The sequence below is a fragment of the Cynocephalus volans genome, chromosome 3 (genome assembly GCF_027409185.1).
Source record: "Cynocephalus volans isolate mCynVol1 chromosome 3, mCynVol1.pri, whole genome shotgun sequence".
In the NCBI taxonomy this organism is placed as follows: domain Eukaryota; kingdom Metazoa; phylum Chordata; class Mammalia; order Dermoptera; family Cynocephalidae; genus Cynocephalus; species Cynocephalus volans.
In genome coordinates, this window is record NC_084462.1 from 81,530,118 (window position 1) to 81,555,288 (window position 25,171).

Here is a 25,171-nt window from a genome sequence, read left to right on the forward strand (position 1 = left end):
TTCCTCCAGTAGCTCCCAGCCATTCACCTTGGCAGTTTCTTGGAGGACACAGAGCCAAGCTCTGGAGAAAACGAGGAAGTCACAATAATGCAAGAGTCGAGATTCCCGTTGGGTAATACCGTTTATTGAAAGGAAATCTTGCTTTATCCAGGAATTCTCTTACATGGAGGTAGCTGCAATAACATTGTCCCTTACCCATGACAACCCAAAGCAAACAAACCATACCTGAAAGCAGAAACCCAACAGAATATGCCAATCAGCAGCACAGAATGACACTTAGGAGCAGAAAGAAAATTATAAAAGATATATGATGATTGTCTCCTCAGCATTGCATTTGGACACATATTTGTTTTTACATACAATATTTTTTTTCTTTTTAAGCTATCTAAAGAAAATACTCTTGAGCAGCAGGGTTAGTTCTTAAAGCAATAAAAAGAAAAAAAAATACATACATATATATATATATATATATATATAAAAAATAAAATCAAAGAATGATAAAATGTTAGATCTGGAAAGACCTTGGCCTCTAATCCTCATTTTGTCCCAGGCAACCCCCGGCACTGAGAGCGAGGTCCCTGTCAAGGTCACGGGGGTAAGGAGCTGAGCCAAGACATGGACACGCCTCTCAGTTCCATCCAGTGTTGCTGCTATGCTGCCTGCATCCAGCTTGCTGCCACCTCCATCACATGACAGCACAATTGTTGAAATGTATAATGTCCTGTTTTTAGGGTAACAAGGCAAGCGTTTTGAGCGGCGACCTGTGTTCTCTTTTCATGGGCACTTTTGCTTGGTGGAGTCAGCCTCACACTAGCAGAAACTGGCAGAATAAGGGGCAGCTACTGTCTCACAAACCCAAACAGACTCTCCCTCCTGAAGTTCTTGGGCCTGCTGACCTTTCTCATCACATGTCTCTCGTTGTGGGCGGGCTAAGGCTTTTTTGGGCAGGCTCGTTGGCAAATATCTAATGACGGTGGAAGCAGCAAGGAAATAAAGAATATATTGAGGGTCAAGGATTCCTGCGAGTTCTAGTGGCCAAACAACCACAGGCTTGTTGCAACCCCAGGAGGACAGAGGGCCTCCAGGGCTGGGTACAGAAGTGCGTGACCTCCGGGTCAATTTGTCTATCGCCCTTTCCCTGATTGAGCTCCAGGAGGGCAGGAATTTTCACCTGTTTTATTCACTGCTGTATTCCCAGTGCCAAGGGCTGTGCCTGGCACATCACAGGTGCCCAATAAATTTTTGCTAAATGAATGAACAGCATCTCAAATAAGCAGGCAGAGGAAAGAATCACTCCCAGCTATGCGGAGGGTGAAAGTGACCCTGTCAGAGGTGGAAGAGGGCTTGGTGCTCTGGCTCTAGTCACCCACTCTTAAACAGGGCTGATCTCTCTGAATCCTATTGGGTGGGTTCTGTGACCTGGTGTAGGTGGGACCCCATGGCAACTGTCATGGAGTTCTCTGGTCTACAGGCTTTCCATCTCTTAGGATGCTTGGGGACACTGCTGGAGCAGCTGAACACTGCCCATCTCTGCCCCATATGTGTAACCAACTCACAAGGTCCTCTCCCTGGCTACTTTCCTACTGAGCTGCCTGCCCCACGCCCTGGCCTGTAGTATGCCTAGGGACTGTCACAGCACGAGGTGACACAGGAAGGCCAGGAGGAACTACTCAGCATCCTCCTAATGCCATGCTCCCTGTAATTCTGCCCCAGCCACATGGCCTTGTCCCCAGACTTCACTCATTCCACGTCACCTCGTGCCTGGTGCTGGCAATGTCCCTTTGTCTCAGGATGTTGGGAGCAGCCCGTCAGCCTGCACACACTCTGCCTGATTCCACTCCTTTCCTTCCTTCCCTGACATAAATCTGAGATCCTGCTCAATCCACCTCCTGCCTACATACCACCCCCCAGCTTTCGAGAACTTCCCCATCTCCCTTCTCACACCCGCCCCACACCCACGCTCACCTACTTATCTTCTCTCTCCTCTCCCCTCCCCAGGACCTTACTGGATGCCTCCTGCCTCATCCTCACACCTAAGTCCGTGAACCCTGTCCCCCCACCTGTAGCCTCCTATTCCCCCCGGTCCTGCAACCACCTCATCCAGGGGCCCAGAGAGCACAGCTTGGACCTGCTGTGAGAGGAGGGAGGAAAGACCAATAAGACATGATGTAGGGCCCCATCCTTCCAGAAACCACATCATTTGTTAAAACCTTTCTTACAAGTCTCCCACTCCACCCATGTCAAAGAAATTGCTATTGGTGACTGGGAATTGGTCTCAGTATGGTTCAGAAATTATAATAACATTCTAGATAAAATAAGCAACTAAGGTGATAGATACGCTCCATAGATACAAGTGACCTGACTTCTCTCCCTCTGTCAGCGAGTTGTCTCCCCAGACCACCTGAATGTCTGCTCTCAGCACCAGTTGTCCATCATCATGAGGACGATTCCTTTCTTCCAGTGCTGATTTCCAAAGTGGTCTTTTAATTCTACCTTCTCTCTCTCCCGCCTCTGGTCCTTAATACTTAAACCTAATAGCTTCGTATTTTACAAAAAGAATACTCGCTGTAGATGCGTGAACATTACAAACAAGCCACCCCGCGAAGCCTCTCAACATTCTGAAGCGGAACAGCAGCGGTCCGTGGAAGGGTCTGGTTTAAAATATGTACAACCTACACATCATTCCCTCCCCTGCACGATGGCTGTTAATCACTAGCACTTTGGACGCTTTTCCTTGGCAGGAGCAGCAATGTCAATGGTGCAGGCAGACAGCTGTGCAGAACAGGGGCTGCATCCTATCAAATTCTGTTTTCCAAAACACCCCAAAGGCTGGTGGCTCCTGCTCCTCAGGCATCTCAACATTTTAAACTGCTGCATCTCCCTAAGATGCAAGAGCCACTCGCCCTCTCAGGACTCAGGGGAGGAGCGCAGCATCGTGGAGCTGTCACACTGTGCGAAGAGTGGCACTGGCTCTCCACCCAGACAGACACTCCTTTCCTGCCCCTTGCTCTGGCAGCTGCAGAGTTCCTGTTGGAAGCAACAGGCCACTTCAACAGCCCTGGACGTGGCCTCAGACCTGGCTGGCGGCGATGCTGTCCTTGGGGAAGGCGTAGTTCAGCGGCGCCTCATAGAGGCTCCCCCCATCTGTGCTGACGTCGTCGTCATCATCGTCCACGTCATCCAGCACTTTGCTCGGCAGCTTCTTAAGTCTGCTGAGACAATGAGGGGCATGTGTTCCAGCCCTGCACTGACGCTCTTCTCTGATTTAGAGATGAGAGAAGAGTCTTGGGTTTCTGCCTCCACCTCACTGAATGACACATAAGTCCATGAACTTAACTAGTCTGCACCAGATGGTTCCTTCAGCACCAGGGAGCAAGCTGCCCACCTTTCAGCATGGGAAGCCAGGCTCCAAGAAAGGCTGGGCTCTAGGGATGAGCTTGAGCCTAATCTCACCCCTCAATGCCCCAGGCAGTGGCCCTGGGACAGGGAAAGCAGACGCCCCCTTCCCCCACCCCACCCCACCTTCCATCCTTAAGACCACAGCAAAGGAGCTATAGCGAGCAACACTCTCTGAATTCAGGCTTGGGATATCCTAGTCCTCATGAGGACACAAATCGAAACTTTACCTTATTTCTCACTAAGTCAGATAAAAGCAGGCTGTCCAGAAACTGCCCCTCCATGGTGGTACAAGCTAGTCTTACTTGCTCTGAGCCTCAGTTTCCCCTATGATCAATAGGGATAACACCTGCTGCTATGGATTGGATGCCCCCACCAAACTCACCGATGCTTGGTCCCCACTATGACAGTGTTAAGAAGGTGGGAAATTCTATTGTGATAATTGAAAGGTGAGCCCTTGAAGAAGTGATTAGATTGTGAGTACCATGACCTGGTAAATGGATTGATCCATTAATGGTTTAATGGTGGTCATGGGCATGATTCTGTTGGCTTTAAAAAGAGAGCATGTGAGAGTCTCTCTCCACTCTGCCATTCTTGCCATGTGACTCCCTGCATTGCTGTAGAGTCACCTCACCAGACATGTTCCCTGGATTGTGGACTTCTCAGCCTCTGAAACTGTAAGCAGTAAATTTTGTTTTCTTATAAATTACCCAATTTTGGGTATTTCTATTATAAGCAACAAAAACAGACTAATACACCTGCTAACCTGAAACTGGGGCACTGATATCAGGATGACACACATGAGACTCTACTGAACACGTGGGGTGACTACAGTGGACACAGCCTCTTCATCTGTAGGATGGGATCCCCCAAAAGCAACAGTGAGGAATTGGCTTGAGACAACCAGAGTGAGCATGCTCTGAAAGCATCAAGCTCTTCTCAAACGTCAGGGGGATGGGGGATTACCAGCCCCATGGTGGCACCACACATGCTCACCTGAGGTCCTTCTTCATGGAGTTGAGCTGCCCCTGCAGCTGCTCATTCACGTCCATCTGCTCCTCCAGCTCCCTCTGTAGCTTCTTCTTAGAACTTTCGAGCCTGTCGATTTCCTCCTCGGCCTCCTCCACCTGCCGCTTCATTGCTTTCAGGCGCAGGCTCAGCTGCATCGGGAGAGAGGGCAGGTTGGGTGCTGGCTGATGGCCCAGCCAGGATGGAGAACAGCCCAAGCACGGAGATGCCGTGGTCCAGCCACCTTCCCCCCAGACAACCAAGATACGGGTCTCAAGGGCAGCAGACTCCAAGACAAGTCAACTTTTTCAAAGCCAAGTTCAGGATTTGAAGTTTGCCCAACTCGCCCACTCAAGCAGGCTAGAAAGCCTCTATTCTAAGATGTAACTGGGTAAGTGGAAACAGGATTGAGCCCGCCCTAGCTCCACAGCCTGCCCGGCGAGGCTTGACTCCCTCTTGCTTCCTGGCCTGAACCTAAAATTTTGTTCCCTCACCTGGTCCTTCTGGTCAGTCAGTGACAGGTGCTCATCGTCCACCTGCATTACCAGTTCCTTTACTTTCCGCTCCAGCCGCCGGTTGCTGAGCTGGAGGCTGGCCCGGTCCCTGGAGGGGCAGGGGAGGCAGAACAGAGGACCCTTTTATTCCCAGCCCAGGCTGCGGAGGAGGCGGAACTCCAGCCGGGGTGCCTGGCCAACTCGAGGCTTAGGGTCAGAGAAACACGTGACTGTACAGGAGAAAAGGGCTGCTCCAGAGCCACCGAGGGGCTCAGCTGGGACCACAACAGCCCTGAGTTCTTCCAGCCCTGAGCTTTACTTCGTAAAGCGGAGTTGCAGGCTGCTAGATTGCAAAAGTTTTAGGTCTGCTCCAGCCAACCCCCCTAAAAAGCCCTACTGAAAACAGGTACCGTAAAGTGTTCTATGCACACGCACCACACCCCTTCTAGGAAGGTGAGGGACCATGAGTAAGAACTAGGGCCGGTCAAGTTCAACCTGGTGCTGGCCCTCAGGCTGAGATCTGAGAGTCAGCTGCAGAGAATCGTGGTATTGGAAAGGAGTGTCCCACCTCTGACAGGTGGCTTATCGGCCACCGCTTGACAACATCTGGGCCCAGGGCAGAGTCAGCCTCCCTGGCCTCTAGTCTGCCTTGAACTTTGTAGCTTATAAGGCAGCCTGTCCTGTTTAGGGGATGGGGAAAGGGGCAGCAAGGACAGTGGAAAAGCTATGGGCTAGGAGTAAGAATCGTAAGTGTTAATCCAGCTACACCAACATTCAGCCAGGCTACCTCACTCAAGTCACTTACTTTGATGGGTCTTAGTTTTCTCATCTTTAAAATGGCAGCAATAACCACAAGGTTGTACTTGCTCTGCCTTCCTCACAGGCTGACAAGGGTCGGAAGAGATACCAAGCTGAGGGGAGGGCACTGTAGTAGATCACCACTGCCCTCCAGGCCTCGGCACCACGGGCGGCCCGGCTCACCTCTCCTCATTCTCCAGACGGTCCTCCAGCTCTGCAATCCTGGCCTCCATCTGCACCACCAGCCCCTCTTTGCTGGACCTGTAGGAGCCTTCCAGGTGGATAATCCGGCTCTTTAGGTCCTTGTTCTGGAATCAGACAGAGAGACTGTGGGGGACTATGTGTCTGCTGCGCTCTCTGTGCGGAGCAGAGAGGAATACAGGGTAGAACCAGGTGTTTGGTGGGTGCCTGTGATAAGACTGCTTTCCACTCCAGGCGTGCGGCAGGGGGACCTGAGGAGCCCACAGGTGTTCCCAGGGAAAGCCCTTGAACCCAGGTCCTGGCAGGCCAAAAGAAGAGGTCCTATCACATTCCCTTATAAGTCCGAATGAAATCTTGGCATGTCCTAAGACTCCCGGACATCAAATAGACTTGGGTTTGTCCTTTTCTAAACCTCTTGGGGCGGGGGACAGGAGAAATAGGCTCCCTCACCAGTTATGGTCAGTGAAGAACTGACATGAACAGTATGTAAAAGAAATAATGGCCCAATGAAGCTTTCTTAGCCATGCCTGAGTTTGATAACATGGATTCTTCTTTCCTTTTGTGTGGGAATTTAGCCCAAAGCCGTGAGGAGGGGAGGAGCTCAGGAGCCACTGCCCTTACCTGTCTCTCCAGGGAAATCTTGTCGCACTCCAAGTCTTGCCTCGCAGCCCTCTCCTGCAGAAGCTCACTCCTCACCTGCTCCATCTGTAACAAGGAGAGCAAAGCCCGGAGGTTAAGGGGATTGTCCCTGTATCTTTGTACTGAGATGGTTCCCAGGTATTGAATTCTAGCAACCAAGTCAAACCCTCTGCATGAAGGGGCCCACCCACAGGGACCCTTGTGCTGTCTGCATTTGGGTACAGGATCAGTTTCTTAGATATTCTTGGTTTCTTGATGATTGTGAAGATAATGATACATACAAAGAACAGTAATCATCATAGCTAACCCTACTGTTACAGGTTGAATTATGTCCCCCCAAAAAGATATGCTGGCATCCTAACCCACAGTACTTCTGACGTGACCTTATTTGGATGTGGGGTCTTTACAGGGGTCATCAAGTTAAAATGAGTTCATGAGGGTGGACCCTCATCCATTATGACTGGTGTCCTTATAAAAAGGGGAAATTTAAATGCAGAAACAAACACAGGCAAGGGAAGACCCCCATGTGAAGACAGAGACGTAGGGAGAACACCCCTGAGATGGGGAATTCGAGTGATGTATCTACAAGCCAAGGAATGCCAAAGATTACCACAAACCACCAGAAGCCAGGAGGAGGCAAAGAAGGACCCGTACAGGTCACAGAGGCAGTGTGGCCCTGCCAACACTTTGATTTCAGACTTCTGGCCTCCAGAACCACCAGACAATGAATCTGTTGTCCTAAGCCAGCCACATTGTGGTACTTGTTACAGCAGCCCTAAGAAACTGATCTACCTGCTCAGACTCCACACGCACTTTCCCATGACACCCCCAAACAAGCCTAAGGACTCAGTAACATTACCTCTGCTGAGAACATCAGGCTTGGACAAGTTATCAACTTGTAAGGTGACCAACTGTCCCAGTTTGCCTGGGACTGAAGATGTTCTCGGGATGGGGCTTTCAGTGCTAAAACTGGGAAAGTCCCAGATGAACCAGGACAAGTTAGTCACCCAACTTGCCCAAGACCTACACAACCAGAAAGGGTGAGCTAGTAGCCACCTGAGCTCCTGACTACTGCATTATAAGTTCAAATTTCAGAGAGGGCTTGCCCATGAGCATACCACAGACACTGCAAGATTTTTCCCTTCTAATGCCGGAAACAGAAGTCAGTAAGAGCCCTGGGCAGCTCCAGGTGACCTGGCAAAGCCTATTGTTACTCAGGGTTTCTTCTGTGTTAATAGGAAAGGAGCCTAGCTGCGTAGCATCAGGGAAGAAATCCTGTCACCTGACTGTCAGCAGCTCTTCCCATTCCCAGTGGGCTTCTGCAGGAGTGAAGGGAGTAGCAGGGGCAGAGGCCCTAGACCCTGTTCCCAGAGCTGTCCAGCAGAGGGTGGCCTGACAAAGGCAGGAGAATTAAGGTGAGCCAGAAAAGTAAAACTGTCCCTTCCTTCCTAAGGATGAGAAGCAATGCCAGGGTCCCACGTGGCTAAGAAATGCACACACGTGCCTCTGGACACCAGGGCCTGCCTGGTGAGCATTTGACACAGGCTCACCTGGCTTGGCCTCAAGTCAAAGTTTTACCACCTATACAAGCACCCTAGTGAGCAAAGAAAGATAAGCTCACCCCTTTCCCACCCTTCCTCCCACCCCCAGAGAGAAAGAACTGGGGTCCCAGGAATGATAAGAGGAGACACTGCAGCATGGGGCCAGGCTTGCACATGCTTCCTGCTTCCACTGCTTCCTGCCTGCAGTGTGTGCTCAGAACAACCAGGAGCATGGTGTGGCTGGCCTGGGAGAGGGGACCACAGGGGTGGCCCACAGGAAGAAGCTGGGCCTCTGCCCTTCAGTGAGAGGTACCTGTGTGGTCCAAAATATGCTCGCACTTTTGCATTTCTGACTGGCAGGCATCTCAGTCATGCGGGCTCGTAATTTGATAGCAGAGGAAACTGAGGCCTAGGGCAGTTATATGAGTAACTGAGGGTAGCAGGACTAGAACCCAGGCTGAGCCCACCCACCACTTCACCTGCTCTGTGTCTCTGGACCAACAAAGTAAAAAGTCGTCAAAGAGACCTAGAGTTCAAATACAGCTGTGGCATAAAAAGCAAGGCCGTCCAGTTTCCTTAGGGCATGATGCAGAGAGCAGGGGGAAATGCCAGCAATATAAAGGGCCAGCAGGCTGCGCACTTCAGGCTCCACCCGCACCCGCTCCCACACTGCCTGGCCCCCAAGCCCTCGCCTGTCACATGTTGCACAGAGGGCACCGGAATGACTCCTGTGACCGTTATATGAGCACAGAGACCAAGGGTAACAAATGCGGGCTCACGGCACCAGCCACCTCCGACGCCCCACACACAGAGGTCATCAGAACAGCTGGGCTATGGGACTGCAGACGTGCCTCACAGGGGAAACAGGTCTGCGCATGCCCCCAGGGCAGAGGCTGGCATGTCACCAAGGACACAGTTAAACTTTCACTGTAATGGGAAGCAATTATACAGACAAGCAGCAGTGGCCGGCTTCTCTTCTTGGCTCTGCCATTCATTTGCATGTGACCTTGATCATCTCACCTCTGGGGTGCAGGCTCCTTGTCCTTGTCCCTAAACAAGGAACTTGAATGGGCTGGCCTATGATATAACAAAAGCACATTGTGGTGCCTTGTCTACCCTTCAGGGTGCTGTGGACACTCCAAGGCAGAGTGGCCATCCATGCTCCAACCTTTAGGAGTTACCTCCAGGAAACAACCCTGTTGTCAAGGTGAGAGTGAGTGTGTGTTTGTGAATGCACGCACTTGCATGCTGTGGGAGGGGTAGTGGCATGGGTTCATTTATTGTCCTAACTATATTATCAGTCCTATGCCAGACATTGTGACAAAAAGACTCACGAGGTGCCGCCCTCATTATAACCTAGTGGAGGACAAACAAACCCTGTACATGTGGTCGGTGTTACTACCACAGCGAAGGAGAGTGTGCTGGGTGAGGTGGACCAGTGACAGCTTCCAGAAACAGGGAAACTAAGCTGAGCCCTAAATGAGAGATCAGGGTAGAGAAAGAGGAAGGGTAGGAAATGCAGCTTTCCAAACCAGGGGGCCACCAATAAGAAAGAGCAGGAAGTAAGAAAGAAGCAGGGGTGGGGTGCTGGAAGGACTAACTGGACATGCAGCAGAGGTAAGAGGACAGGTGACAAGATTGGGTGGAGAGGGAGACAGGGAGTAGTCACACAGGGCCCATAATACTATTGTGACAGTAGCTGACACTTCTACTGCACTTACTAAAGTAAGTCTTGAGCATTTGAATAGTATTATCTCACTAAATCCTCATCAGCACCTGATGAGATAGGTACTATTAATATCCCACCCATGCCTGGAGTCCAAGAGATGCTGCAGAGACAGGATGGGCGATTGAAGGATGCCAGTTGAAGCCACAGGACAGACAGGCTCACCCTGGAAAAACGTATGAAGCATGAAGAGGATCCATCTTCCCTGGGGAACCCGTACCCGCTTGGTAGTAGAGGCAGGGAGAAAACCAGGACATAGATCTATCCCAAAAGCCAAGTAGGGCAAAGACTGAGGATGGTCAAGCAGAAGTAGGACTGAGGAAAAGTCACCTGGGCTGGAAAAGAACAAGTCTGCTCTGGAAGGCTCGGCAGAGAGGGGGGACCAACTGCAGAGCTCAGGGCCGCGCTGGAGGGGAAGACAGGGGGACAGGAGGCAAATGCCTCTGCCTTGGAACTCCAGCAGTGAACGAGACAACAGCCATGCCCAGAGGGCTGGAGAGGGACAGAACGGGTTTGCAAGAGACATGCCCTACAACTATAGCAGGTGAGGGAGAGAAACCACAGAGGAGGGAAGAATTACAGGTGGGGACAGTGAGAAGTGAGGGTGACAGGAGGCAGTTGCCGGTGAGGGGAGGGACGGGATGGGATCCTGGCTGCAGCGCGAGGGTCAGCACGAGAGTGGGGAGAGAGAGAGAACAGGCCAGGGCTCGGGGTGGGCAGACTCCTGCAGCTCAGCAGGCCTGTGGGAGGCAAGGAAGGGAGACAAGGGAGACTGTTTTCCCAAAGTGAAAAGAAGAAAGACTGGAGGCTTATACTGAGAGAAAGACATTTAGAAATGTTGCCATGGGGTATGAGGCCAAAAAACACCAATAAAAGGCAGGCAGAGAAGAGGCGTGGGCCACGTTGCAGCTGTGCTCCGGGCCTGCGGAACGAGATGGGAAATACCAAGAATCAAGAACCCCCTGAGGCAGGCCCTGAGCCCCTGAGTGCCAGTATCTGAGCCCAGCAGTCCTCCTGGGAACTGTCTGAGCCAGATGTTGTGGCCCTGATTTTCCAAGTGGGAGGTTCAGAAACGTGCCTGGGTCAAGTTAGTTGGAAGCAGCTTTGGGATTCTAACCCAGGTTTTCTGACCAAAAACCATAGGCTATTTTCACCCTCCCCACTGTCTCTTAAAGATGCAGCCACTGGCCAAAGTCTTGCTCCCTCTGTGCAGTTGGCTGGAAAATCTGGATTCCTCCAGGAGACGGAGCTGCCTGTGCAGAGGAGCACTTAGGATGGCAGTGGCCCCAAAGGTCTCCAAAGGTTCGAGACCTCCCTGGAGAGCCCCAGGCAAATGGTGGATGTCCATAGGATAAAAGAAAACAAAACTAATTATTTATACCTCACTACCTCCCCTCAAAAGATGGCTATTAATAAATGGAAGTGTGAAACAATCAGAGTGAAGAACAGGAAGAAATAAATACGTAACCGTAAACTGAACAGCTATTGTGACTATGCAGTCAATTTTTCTTGAGTCTTTTGGAAACCAAGGCTTTTGGCAAACATGTTAGGCTTCCTTCAGTTCTTCAAAAAGGACAGCCTCACACTAAGTTCTAAAATAAATCTGCCATGTGGAGTCTTATACAAAGAATACTCATGGTGTTATGGACAGTGTCCCAAAAAGGATAGGCTTCCTCATAAACCCAAAGTTTCTATATGCAGCTGCTTTTAGCTGTATTCTTCCGTACAGTGATGCCTAGGACTGGGCTCATTGACAGGAATTTTCCAAATATCCCAAATCAGATTCTTCTTACCCTGAGCTCACACTGGCAAAAAAAAAAAAAAAAAAAAAGCCTTTGGCCTGGCTTGTCTAGCTCCAACTTTGGACCAGGGAAGTAAACTCAAGGCTGGGAAAATATTTCTTTATATAAGCTTAGTGCTTTACATGCTTTTTATCCTTCAACTATATTAAATAGACTGAACAAAAACTTTCCAGTGGAATTAAAAACAGAACAGGAGCTGAAAGCAACAGTTTATCACAGCTGGATTAAAAGGATGCTAAACCCTGAGCATGTGGATTGGAAATAACAGTATCAGATTGCAGCAGGTTTTATGCCAGAGATACCCATGATCTGAGCCAGCTCTCAGGATTAGAAACAGCTGCCTTTTGCCTCTGTAAAGCCAGAGATACTTATGATTGCTAATACAACATTTCACCCCATCACCTGTGTTTATCACTGGGCTGTAAAGAGGTTGACAAGCCGACACTGCTAGCTGGAATGAAAAATTATACACAATCACAAAAAAGGAAAATTGTTATAAATCAACTGTACACGTTGGGTTTTTGAGCAAGCCTATACAATAGGAGATAGTTCTGAGACTAAGATTGTTTTAATGAAAAAGAAAAAGAAAGAAGAAAGCCCACTCTGATCTTTTGCTGGCTGACTGCAAAGAAGACTTATTTTCACAGGCTCATTTACTGGTAGTCGCAGCCCCTGATACCAGCTGAGTAGCAGGTGTGCACCAGCCACTGAGGAACAGTTCCCAAAAGTGACTGGAGGAGCCTGCAACTTTATCCACTGGGATTTATCCAGCAGTTGTCAAGGCAACCAGGCAGCCTTGCTCAGCCCCTGAAAAGACCATGAAGCCACCCAGAACTCCAGTTGGTATTTTTCCTCTTGCCTGCCAGCTGCCTGGACTGGATGAATCATTTTTCCACTGGGCTAGGTCATCTTGGCCTCCCCATTTAGGCTCAGTTCTACCATTAACTGCGCTCAGCTACCAGCAAGTACAACAATGCCCACTGAGCCAGGACATCAGCCTGCTGGGCACATTTAAACCACACCACGCTGGACCTCTCTTTGTCTATTTGAATCCTATATTCATAAAGAGAGTCAAAAGAGGATCTGGTGAACTTAAATCCTCACCCATCTTAAGATACACCATGACATTAATTTTAATAAAGGCTCAAATGCATTTGGGGGGGGGGGCATGCAGGTCTTTAAGACTTTTACATAGTCTGATGCAGAGATGATGGGAAAGGCAGGAGGCAGTAGGCTTTAGAGCCAAATTGTGGTTCTACCTTTTACAAGCTGTGTGACCCTAGGTAGTCACTTGCCCCCACAAGCCCTGAAAACCATGAGAAAGCATGCAAGACACATGGCAGAGTGCCTGGCATTTGGTAAATCCTTGGCAAGAATGGCAATTATCATAAATGGAAACCTGGTTTTTGGAGAGAAAAGAGGAAAAAGGATTTCTCTGGATTTAAACAGATCAAAAGCCAATAAAATACCCACTATTTAATTGAATTTTCCTTTAATTTGTAAGTCAATCAGAATCCTTTTTGCATATGGTGAAACTATATTTGGGTGAGAAAACAAATATTCCTCACCTCTGTTTTATAAAATAAGATACCATTTTATCAAATCCAAATTCCCCCTTCTCCTTTATATTAGCCAGATCTGAAGACAAGGTCTAAATATCCAAAAGGTTTGAAAAACTTTTCTCTCAATTAAGATTCCCTGAATCCATCAGTCTGAATAATACTATCCTGAGCACATACGGAAACGAAAGGCCTTAGGAAGACTGGGAACTTACAAATCACTGAGTGTCAAATGTATGCACAAAAAAAGAGAAAGAAAAACCAGAGGCATGGAAAGTACGGGATGCTTGATGTCACAGCCGCCTTCCCTGTCCTCCGTCCCTGGGAACAGCCCGGTTGAGGCCTCCTCCCCGTCTCTCTTTCCCCAGTCCTTACCCCCACTCTGCCACATTAATCTTCCAGAGCACTGTGTATGCTTCGCTGTTCTGCTCAACAACCTTCAGTGCTCCCCACTGCCTTCAGGATAGGGCCATCCAAAACCCTCAACATGCCTCTCCAAACTTACCTCCTTTCACTCCCTTGTGGAAACTGGAAACCTCATTGAGCCATACTTGTCCATCCATTGCTCCTCAAAATGCTGTATATATTCCTGCCTCCCTCCCGAGATTTGTTCACATCATTCGTTCCATCTAGGATTCCATACCTACTCCTCTTAGTTAATCTAAATCTTACCCTTTTTTAAAGGTGACTCCAGGTCAACTTTCCTCTAAAACTCTTCCATGGCCACCCTTGCTATGATGGTCTTTCCCTCATTAGACGGTTGAATCTTTCACTCAGCATTTAGTATCTGCTATTTTTCTTATTGTTAATTATCCACTTTTTAGGTCTGGCCCATCTCCTTAAACAAATAATAGCACCTCAAGGATTGGGACCATTTTTGATAACTGTGTAGCTTTACCGCAGTGCCATGCACACAGTAGGTATTCATCATACTTGGCAAGCTTTGGTTGGTAGAACACTATCTTGGGAATCAAGAGACCTAAAGCCAGCTTTGTAGCTAACTGTCTGCATGACTTTGGCCAGATCACTAGGTAGTTCTGGGCCTGAAATTTCTCATCCACTACACGAGAAGTCTGGAGAGATGAACTCTGAGGCCCTTGCCAGATCTAAGATTCTGTGAGAGGGGCTGGCCGTTCACTAATATTGCTGGAAAACCTTTTTTACAGTTTACTCACCTCAGCCTTATCACTAAGCCTAGGAAAAAGAATGGGAGATGTTTGCAAGAAACAGAGATTCATAAAAGGAGCTTATGAAAATTGTGAGTTTAAGTAGAAAACTGTAAGCTTTAACTTTTTAATTTAAAGAGAGCAAGATTCAAAAAATAAAATTTCACATGCCTTCCATCTTCAGTGCCTAGTAACAGTCTGCAGGGCATCCAGGGCCAGTGCTATAAATCAGGTTCAGGATATCAGGCTCCCTTTCCTGTTCTTTAGATGACACCCCTTATTGAGTAGGTGTCATCAGGTCAGCATTTGAGAGAGGAGAGGAGAAAGGGTCTTAGGTTTGAATGTTTCTTTTACTCGCTCTGATTCTAGCAGGAGAGCAGCAGGCACAGAGTTTAGGCTAGAAGTGAACCTAAGCAGACTGAAATGGCCTGAGAATCAGGACCCATCTGTCTACACCCAAGGCCCTCTCCACTCTCAGAGGCAGGAAAGAAGCCTCAGATCAACCTCAACTTTGACTGAGAGTTAAAGGCTTCCAGTTAGGTAGGTATTTGGTCAACCCACTTCTCTCCTCTCTCACAAGTCAGGAGGCAGGAGAGGCCAGAAGAGAAGCTCTGAGAACACAGTAGGAGACATCACTTTATCTCAGAATTTCTATTTTGTTGTTTTACCAGCTCCTACATCAATTTAAACACGATGCTCAGTTTCTCCATTTCTAACAGACACCAGGCTTTTACCCTCCCTACCTCGGAGAATGCAGTGAGAAGAAAGGAAGGAGAGCTAGTAAGGGAAAGAGGCTAGAGATATATGTGGAACTCATCTTTTTAGGCATATAACTCAGATACAGGGAGAGAATGGGGGAAATTAAAGGGTGAATTCAGACACCTCCGGTTGTATAAAACCTTCTCACGGCATTTCACTGTTAGAATTTAGAAAAGTCCTCAGAAATCCCTTGGGTCGATAGCTTCATTTTTATAGATTTAGAGACGGAGCTCAGAGAGGCTGGGACCTTTCTGGAGCTACACCAGGCTGGTGCAGGACCCCAGCCCAGTGCTTTCTCCAGCAGACCAAGTTAGTTCCCTCAACTTCCTGCCTGGACTTAATTCAAGTTCTTGGCTCAGTGGAAACATTTTCACCTTTGACCACATCACAGAGAGCAGTGCTATTCTCCACGATCCAAGTGCTCATTGAGAGAAGAAGAGGCAGTTGCAAATCTGGGAGCAGATATCTAAGCAATCAGTTCCCTTAGTGTTGCGCCACTGGCTGAGCCAAGGCAGGCAAACACGTTCTGGTTCATCATGTCTGTGTTTTGTTTTTGGTGTAAAACATGGGACTGAAAGTCTGTTTTAACTGCCTGGTTACTGATGGAATTACATACTTTCCCACCATTCCTTGCATAAGTCACAGGAAGTGTTGTCAAAACAAATTCATGGTCACCTCTTCTGTCATTATGAATGCTTAGCAGATCCTGAAATGTCCTTTGGTAATGCGGCTACTTAGCCAAGCTGGCAAAAACCTATAACAAAACAGCCTTTATTCCATTGAGAGAACTTGAAAAAAACAGACTTCAGTAAGAACTCTGCAGCTCAGGCCTGATGGGCTGCTGCACAGCCCTGCAACATATAGACAGGATCCATGCTCAGCAGGGAGGAGGGTGCAGCCTGGGGCTGAAATTTCCTTCACTCTTAGAGCAAAGCAACATGCATATCACACTTGTTTGCAGCATGGAAAGAAAGGATCTGGAAAAGAAGCCAGTAATTCACCTTCAACTTTGAGCAGGGGCTGCCAGCTCATGTGGTGCTATCCCTAAGCACTGGAACCTCCAGTTCTTAGTAACCCTGAGCTCAGGGATAGGTGGTGCATGTGAATAAGCAGAAGGGAGACCAGAGGAAAGTGCCCTTTTGGATAGGAAAGATTTTACCCAAATTACTTGTTTTTCAGACTTTTAATTTTTATCCTTTATCACATAATTTCCAAATTTATACTTAGCATCATTCCAAGGTTTTTATGTTTTGCTTTCATTTTTTTACTTAAGAAAGTGCTAATCATAGTCAAAAAAGAGGTGAAAGGCTTTCTAAACATCTAGGTACAGTTCCTCCAGCGGCATTTTCAGGCTCTAGGACACCACTGAGTAAGTCGGCATTGAAAGCCCGTCCTGTCAGAAGTTTCTACACGTATCCACAGGTATCATGTAAATGAAGGGCTAAGGTTAGTGCATGCAAATTATTTCTCTTCAAAACTGCCAATGAGTATTCTGAATCCCTCTCCTAAAATGTTTCCATATTTCATCTGTCACATGGTTCAGGCATGCACTGAAGACATAAAAACTAGTTCACGGGGGCCGAGCCCGTGGCGCACTCGGGAGAGTGCGGCGCTGGGAGCGCAGCGACGCTCCCGCCACGGGTTCGGATCCTATATAGGAATGGCCGGTGCACTCACTGGCTAAGTGCCGGTCACGAAAAAGACAAAAAAAAAAAAAAACTAGTTTACGGTGCCACTACTTTTTAGTGATAAGACCACTGTCCTCTACCCCACCACTCCCAGTGCATCACATAGCCACTCTGAACTCTCACTTAATTAAAAAATAAACAAAATCCAAACACCTTGGGATGATGCTGCATGTAATTTGGGAAATTAGCTCCATTGTCTACAGTATGAGAATGGGAACTGTCCCTGACTCTGCCTCGCAGGGTTGTTGTAGGGATCAAATGTAAGTTGGGCTCCTTTCAAAACTGCAAAAAGCATTCACTTGGCAGTCACCGTCACTGTACTGTGCATGCTTCATAGGTGTATGGAATGCTTTTTTTGTTTTGTTTTGGGGGTCTTTTGTAATACTAATTAGCTCGTAAATTTCTTAAAGGAAAAGGCTGCATTACAGAATTCACTTTTTGTTGTACCTAACATAGTGCTAACTACCAAATTTCACTCATTTGCTTGTTGAACTCGTGATTCTTAGACCCTCAGCTCTAAAAGCACTTTGCCTATTTTGACTAATAGGATGCTATCCGCAATCACTCTGGAAACTTCCACTTTATGCTTTAAAGACTACACAACCTTCCATCATATTCCATGTGGCATGAACTTCCTCTCCCTGCTCTAATGGAATCCTTGGGTTTGAACTCTCGTGTCTTCTTTATCAGGCAGGTCAATCTTCCATCATTCAGCTATAGTACAGTACCTGTTCCCTGCTCCTAGTGATCCTCTCAGACAGCAAATCCGAGTTGTTTCTTTCCTCTTCCAGTTCCATCTCCAGTTGAGACACTTTGTCCTAAGAAAAAAGTCACAAACACAGCCTAGTTAACTTGCAATGACTGGGATTAGGAGCAAGGACTAACTAGTGGAAGAAAACTTCAAGGGCAAATGAGAGCTGTGTATCATTAGGGTTTGGAAAAATGATACGTCTATTTCTTACACTGCCCAAAAGCAGACATTTTTAAAACTATGTGTTCTATTACTTTTATAATGTAAAATGGAATCTTACATGTAGAAAACACATAAAAAGAAGAAAAAGAAAAATATATTAAAAAAGAAAAACACTAAGGATGTTTTAGCACGTTTCCTTCTAGGCTTTTTTCTCCCTGTAATTCAATAACTTTAAACTGATCTGCCTAAGCCAATTGCCTGTTAAAAAACAATGTGGGGGCTGAGATACCGTCCGAGGCACATTTCTCTGAATAGTTCATGTTCAAGATGATGTTTTGTCTCCCTCCTACTCAGGGTTTCCAAGACCCTTGCAGGGGTAAAGTTTACAGCAGCCTTCTGCACCTGCCTCTCTCTTCCAGGGAACCCCACACACTTTGCATCCCACACCTGCATTGGAATAACACAGAGACAGTGCTGGCCAGTTCTGTTAAACTCATTATCACACAGAATAATAATCTGTATCTTCCTAGCTGGCTCCTAATTTAACATCACTAAGTGTTAAGAGAAAAATATTCCAAAGCTTTGTACATGAAAAAAGAGGCTTCTGACACAAACCACCCCTTTTAGAACTGGTGGGCTGGGGGTTTTGTGCATGTGTTTCACCTGTCACCAGCAAATCTGTCAAATGTCAGGGTGAGCTCAGGGCCACAAACACTAAAAAGCTACTGGCATTCTGAGATTTCACACAGGAGCCTGCAGCATTTGTGTATACTGTCTCTGCAATTGCCAAAGTTGATTAACAAATGATGTATGCTTCTATTTCCACCAGAAATAAAATGCACAGAACCATGGGAATCACCAAATGTCTGTGAATGGCCTTCCCTGGGAGTGACCAAAAACTACACGGAAGTTAGAAAGCTCTCTCCCAGGAGCCGAGAGCCCTGGAGACCAACCTGGAATAGAGCTGGGTCCTACACTGAAGCCTCCTATTAGCTCATTGGTTCCCGATTCCTCCAATGCCAGTTTCACTATGGTCAGATGTCACCAAAGATCCACAAGAGCTGCATCTACATAAACAGCCACCTGAGTTTCTGAGTTTACAGAAAATGTCCACCCTTGGAAGAGCTCTTGAGTCCTGAGAATCCATTTAAGTGCTCGTGAAGGAATGGGCAAGACATCAGTCACAGCAAGACAGTCCTGTCAGCCACCTCTTAGGGGAAGAAACACCCCTCAAGCACACTTGATGGTGGCGGGGCCTCGAGGGCTCTTCTTTTTGTCATTAATGGAGATATGTCCAAAATACTGCAGAAAGGCAGGTGAAGCTTAGCTAGACCACTGCTTCTAGACCATAAGTCAGCCAAAGGAAATCATCTTTTTAGCCAGAACATTCTAGAGAGAGATAACCTGGTAACCCAATCTTCAGCTAAAAGCTGAAAGAGGTCTTCATGGGGCTTTCTTCTTGCCTGAAATCTGTACTATCCAGAAGCCAGCAGGAGGGTTCAGGGGTCTAGGCCAGGGCTCATGACATCAGAGGTTCTTGGTCCACTGCCTGAAAAGGCTTTACCTTGCTTTTATCCGGGTTGTTTGGGCCCTAGAATAATCAGTTTCTAGTTGAATGGGCAGACCTAACCTTGCCTTAAATGGCCTCCCCTAAAGAGATTAGAACCAGGACACTAGCAAAATGTACAGCAATCCTACAAAAGAGTAATAAAACTGTAATCAGGTTATTCTAGTCTCTAAAAGAGGCCCATCTAATAAAACCTTCAATTATGGAAACAGCCCTCCCTAGATATAAATTGCTACTAAGTCCCCCGGCAGTTTTAAAAAGTTATTTCTGTTTATTTGCAAAGTTGAATCCGAAATTCCATTGATTTTGAATTCAAGCCATCTCTCCCTCGCCTCAAGCACTGTCTGGCTTTTATCAAACTTTGACAATTTTAACTTCTCCCAAAAGTCTGAGGCTTATTTTTTAGTCTCTTTATCTCTCTCTAAATTCCACTGGTGGGTGTGTGTGTTCATGTATGCATGCGTGCGTGCGTGCGTGCGTGCGTGCGTGCGTGTGTGTGTGTGTGTGTGTGTGTCTGGTTTGGGGTTAGTTTTATTCTTGAGGGATATTCCTTTTTAGAAGTTTAGGTGAACCGATTTTAAGGTTCTTCCTGACATTCTCCAGTTTAGATTCTATTACTTCATTTACATTTTTCGAATGTGTTCAATTTTCATTTTTCGAATGTGAATAGATCACTCCCACTGGTGCCTGCACTGAGCACTTTCCTATACACTGCCTTGGATTACATATATCCTATGTGCACTAACAATGAATTGAGCCACAGTTTGTTGCTAGCTCTGGCAAAACTAGATAATCTGTAAGGGAAAATGGGCCAGAAGCAGGAAACAAGAGGTGTGGCAAATGAGCAGTGGTGATCAGAGGAGGTAGCCCTCTCTGTACATGCAGCAGTCTTGTCGCTTTATAGACAGAAGGACTGCCCAAAGAATAAACAGAAAATGAACTACCTGTGCCCTTATGCAAAATCACCTAACCTCCTTGGGAATCTGCTCTGTTTTCTCTTTAAGACAATGAAGACATTAGACTAAATTACATCCATTGTTCCTTCCAGCTCTCATGTCCTATGAGTCTATGAACTACTAGCTTCTTCCTCAAATCAAAAACCTGTTGGAGAGAATAAAAACTCAAGATTTCCCAAAGGCTGAGGTGTGAGCAGAGGCTGTTTCCCCCTGGCCCAGACTCGCTCTCCAGAGGCCCTGGTCCACAGACCTCCATCTGCTTGACAAGTCTGCTGCGGTCGTCTTTGAGGTGACTCTTGGCCTCCAGCTCATACTCCAGGTCCTTCAGCATCTGCTCCAGGAGCTGCCTTTTCGTGACCGCCTCATCCTGAGCTCTCTGGTAATCCCGTAACTCTTCCTCCATCAAGCGCATCTAGGACAAGAGGGAGTTGGGGTGGTTTTCTGGGGTACATCAGGAGTACGGAGATCTCATCAGACAGCACACAGGCTGATCCTAAGGCAGAGAAGATCTGGTGGACTCCCACTATCACTGGAGATCAGAAGACTGAGTCCCAACTCCCTCTGGGCCTCAGTTTCCTCTTCTGTGAAAGGAGGGGATTTTCCAGATACAGGTAACAACCCATTAGGTTATAAATTCAATTTAGTAGATGTTGACCAGCATTTTTTAATTAAATAGAACACAAAAAACATCAGACTAGAATACAAGCATATACTGTTTGGTGAGTCTTTGTACTAGACATTCATATATTCGTATGGATGTGTGTATTACTGGACTGCAATGCGAGACGTAGTTCTCACATTGCATTTTGACCATAGGTCAGGTCAAAAACACTTGTAAGTCACTAAACTAGATAAGTGCTTCACAGATGGTAATTTATTGCCAACCTGTGTCAAGCATCACCTCAGAAGAGGTTTAAACTTAGGGTTAAAAAAAAAAAAAACTAGGGCCGAGCCCGTGGCGCACTAGGTAGAGTGCTGCGCTGGGAGCGCGGCGACGCTCCCGCCGCGGGTTCGGATCCTATATAGGAATGACCGGTGCACTCACTGGCTGAGTGCCGGTCACGAAAAAACGACAAAAAAAAAAAAAAAAAAAAAAAACTAAATTAATGACCCCAAAGTAAACTGCAGGCACAAAATCTAACAATATAAACATGCACATCAGGTGAGAACCACTGCTTTGTAGAGGAAAATGATTTATCAGCTGTCATAATTTACAGATTTTTTCCATCCACAAGGTGGCACTGAACTAATAGCTTTGAAGAAAGTGCAACAGACGGAACAGCTTGATTCACAAGGATCAGTCCATGTTTTCAACTTCCCTGGAATCTCCCTGGGGGGGACTAGGCATCTCAGCACACAGTAGGTACTCTTTCAATATCTGTGTGGACTGATTCAGTGAAGCCCAAGGCTGTCTTTTTTGTCTCCAATGTCCTACTCTGCTGGAGACAGCACAAGGGACTAGGTGAAAGCACAGTCTCAGGAAGAGAATACACCCGGGGTTCATTTCCTTCAGGGAGCATATGAAAGGGAGTGGCAAACTCCATTATAGAATTCCACCCTTTGGGGGCTTCTGTCACAGGAAAGTTGGAGAAGCCCCAAAGATGGTCTTTGTGGCTGCAATAGGGTAGGCTACTTTAGGAAGACCAGAGGGAAACTTAAGGAAATGTGTCCTTCTCTTGGAGGCTGACAGGAACACAGGCTGAAATTTCTGTGGGAACAGCCTGGCCTTGAAGGCGACATCTACAGATAAAGACCCTGGTCTGGTTTCATTGATAGCCATCAGGGAAACCATGAGTGAAAGCACAGAGGGACAATTGTCACATGGAAAAAGACTGATGGGATGTTCTCTGGATACAGAGGGTGCGCTATACTTTAGAACAGTAAATCTCTCCATGACTCAGTTTCCTCATTTGCAATATTGGTATAATCATAAAACCTACCTTCTAGAGCTATTAGGAGAGTCAAATGAGATGATACCCAAAAAGAATGTGGGTTTGAGCGTCAGCAAGACTGACAGGCAAGTATGCAGCCTGCATTTCCTTCTTGGCATCTTTCCCAGCACCTTACATGTTGCTCCCACTGCCCAGCAGGTCCCTCCTGACACCTAGCAAGGCTCTGTCATACCAAGAGTACTTAATCAGGACATGCAGAATAACCAGCATGGTGTCTGAGAACAACATACCCTGAATCAAAAGTGAGCAAACGCCTTTGAAACCTACTAGTGCTACCTTTAAGTAGTTAAATCCACCCTTTGCTAAGCAGGACTTAGAAAATAAACTGAAAGGTAGTGAACTCTAAGTCTCTTCTCTAAAGACTGACTTTATCAGAATGTCTCTAGCTCCACACCAAAGGCAGAACAGGTAAAATGCCTATTTCTCTCAAAGCAGAGGCAGCAAGTATTACAGTACTTTGAATGGACCCCTGTAGCTTTCTATAAACTAAGAGCTTTAACAGCTCAACCAAAACACGTGGTGAGGGGTAGTAAACAGAGCTGAGCTTGAGTTTTTCAAGGGCCCAGAGTGACCTTGGCTTGTTAATTCACTTTTATTTTAAACAATGTCATGATTTCAGCATCTTAATCAAGAGTGGTATCTGACTGCGGTTTCCCTTCCAAATAATGAGGTGTCCATGTCTGTCTTTCAATGGAAACAATGTCTCACAGGGCTACACCAGTGAGAAAATCTAGGAAGGGCCATCTTTGTTTGCATTACAGGGAATTTTTTTTTTTTTTAATTACTGCTCCTGTATAAACAACACTAGTCTCCATTTAGCCTTAACTAATCTCTCTGGACCTCAGTTTCATTATCTGTCTCAAGGATCTTTAAATGTCCTTCCAAACCAAAGATTCTAACATAAAAACCATTATGCAAAAAGCAATGGGAAGTACTCTGCAGGGGTCTCTGTGACACTATAATCTTTGGAAATCAAAACAGACCAGGTATTTGTTGGTGTTCTGGCAAATATACAAATCCCTCCCCCTTTGTGGTAGAAATGAAAAAAAAAAAAATTTAATGCCAAAGAACTGTGATATCAGTGTGCTAATTTCAGTTGTTACTTAGAGTCCTGTATCATATAACCCTGAGCCAGAGGGGATCTGTTATCAGGGTCTTTTCAGAAGTGTTCTAGAAGTCTGCAATAAATATCCATTGTTCTTTTACACAGTTTCAGGACTGACTCATGGGTGACTTTTCTTTGATCATCAAAGAAATTAAAAGTTTGTTTTTTAAAGAAAAACTTGTTTTCCTGTAGAATCTTAGTGCTCTTGGAACTGTATGAAAAACAATAAGGCTTAAAATTAAAGAAAGGGAAACTAACATTTATTAAGGGTCCAGGATGTACAGACCCTCTGCTATAAAGTCTCATGTTTTACCTTGTTTAATTATTAATCACTAATATTTTGTGTATTTTTAAAGAGGTAGAAACAGATGCTCAGAAAACTGGGGTAACTTGCTCAAGAATCATCCAGCTGACACAAGGCATAGCTAGAAATCAGCATACAATGTACTCGCATTTTAGAGCCTCCAGCATTCCATTAAAACAATCAAAAACATTCCCTTTACAGTTCTTTAGAGGTCCAAACTGAAGCGGGCTAACATTTGGTTTTCTTAGCTCTGTTCTTAAATATGAAACCAAGAATATGTTTCAGTAATTTCAGAACTCAGAAATTCCTGAGGATTTCTTTTTTTTTTTTTTCATTATACATGTTCATGTGGTATAGCTTGTTGTTTCAATAGATGCATATATGGTGTAACGATCTGAGGATTCCTTTTAGTCTCTATTATTTTTGTTCTGAAACTCTTGTCCACCTCCCCCACCCCAGTAAAAATCTGTATTTTAAAAAAGTAATGGCAAAAAAAAAAACCCAACCAGTTAGTTACTACAATCCCTGTCCTAGGATTAAATTAAAATGTGATGCATATATATAATGCATATAAATCACGTGGACACAGTTGGGCACCATAACTGGCAGCTAAACTTTTCAGACAAAAACTTTAGATTCATCAAGAAAATGATCAAGTTAAAGTCGTGTCCATTTCACCCCAGAGGCAGTGAGTCCTTTGGGTTTTTGAATGCCATTTTGTCCACGTAACCATCCAGAGACTTAAGAATAACAACTCAAGCACAGAAGCTGTCTTAAGAATCTACCCCTGAATCCCTCATGGAAGAGTTTCAAAGCAGGCTTCAAGGACGCTTTGAATAAGAGATAAAGGAGGCACTGATCTGGCGGTGCCTCATCCTGTCATTACCTCATCCTGCATTTTCGTGGCCATCAATCGGTGCTTTTCTGCCTCTAGAGTTTTCTCCTTCAACTGCCTCTGCACTTCTGCAAGCTCCCTGCGATTTTTCTCCTTGTACTCATCCAGCTGATTCTGGAGCTCCAGCGTTGATGTGCGGGATGCCTCAACAATGTCGGCCATCTGGAAGAAGTGACATGGGTGTGAGCCCACCCTGTGATGCTCCATCTGAGACCAGGGAGAGGGTTTGGATCCCATTTCAACCCAGAATCAGCTCCTCTACTCCCTTTCTTCTGCAGCTTCCTCAAAGATGCAAAGCACCTGGTCCTGCGCTGTCCAGTTTGGTCTCCTCTGACTTGAGAACAGCAGGGAGCAGTGAACAAGCACATCCCTTGGAGCTAGACACACAGTCCTGGGGTCATATCCTCACTCTGCCACTTACTAGTATATGACTGGGGCATGTCCTTAACTTCTGTGTGCCTTGGTGGTGTCCTCATTAGAAATACTGAAATTATATCTGCCTTACAGGGTTGTTGTCAGAATTAAAACAATACACAGACATAGACAGATTTCTAGTTAGACACAGAATAACTAGTAAAGTGACTGACTCAGGTGTCAGAAAATGGCAGCCACTCATGTCAGCTCCCAGAAGGCAGAGAGCCTGTCAGCTTTGTGCCCTTCCCCTTCTGGGTATTCTGGGGCAGAGATGAGCAGCGGAGCAGC

The 25,171-nt window shown here is 46.5% G+C and overlaps 1 protein-coding gene across 1 annotated transcript in view; it reads right to left on the minus strand.

Annotated features, from left to right (window-relative positions):
* Positions 1-2,655: 2,655 nt before the first annotated feature.
* CGNL1 (cingulin like 1) overlaps positions 2,656-25,171 on the minus strand; it is an 88,992-nt gene continuing 66,476 nt past the window's right edge. Inside the window, exons 11-18 of the mRNA XM_063091404.1 lie at positions 24,461-24,631; positions 20,464-20,625; positions 17,506-17,595; positions 6,519-6,602; positions 5,880-6,004; positions 4,899-5,007; positions 4,393-4,556; positions 2,656-3,209 (exon numbers count right to left, since the gene is read on the minus strand). Coding sequence (XP_062947474.1) covers positions 3,071-3,209; positions 4,393-4,556; positions 4,899-5,007; positions 5,880-6,004; positions 6,519-6,602; positions 17,506-17,595; positions 20,464-20,625; positions 24,461-24,631 — 1,044 coding nt within the window. The 3' untranslated portion in view covers positions 2,656-3,070. The remainder of the gene's footprint in view (positions 3,210-4,392; positions 4,557-4,898; positions 5,008-5,879; positions 6,005-6,518; positions 6,603-17,505; positions 17,596-20,463; positions 20,626-24,460; positions 24,632-25,171) is intronic.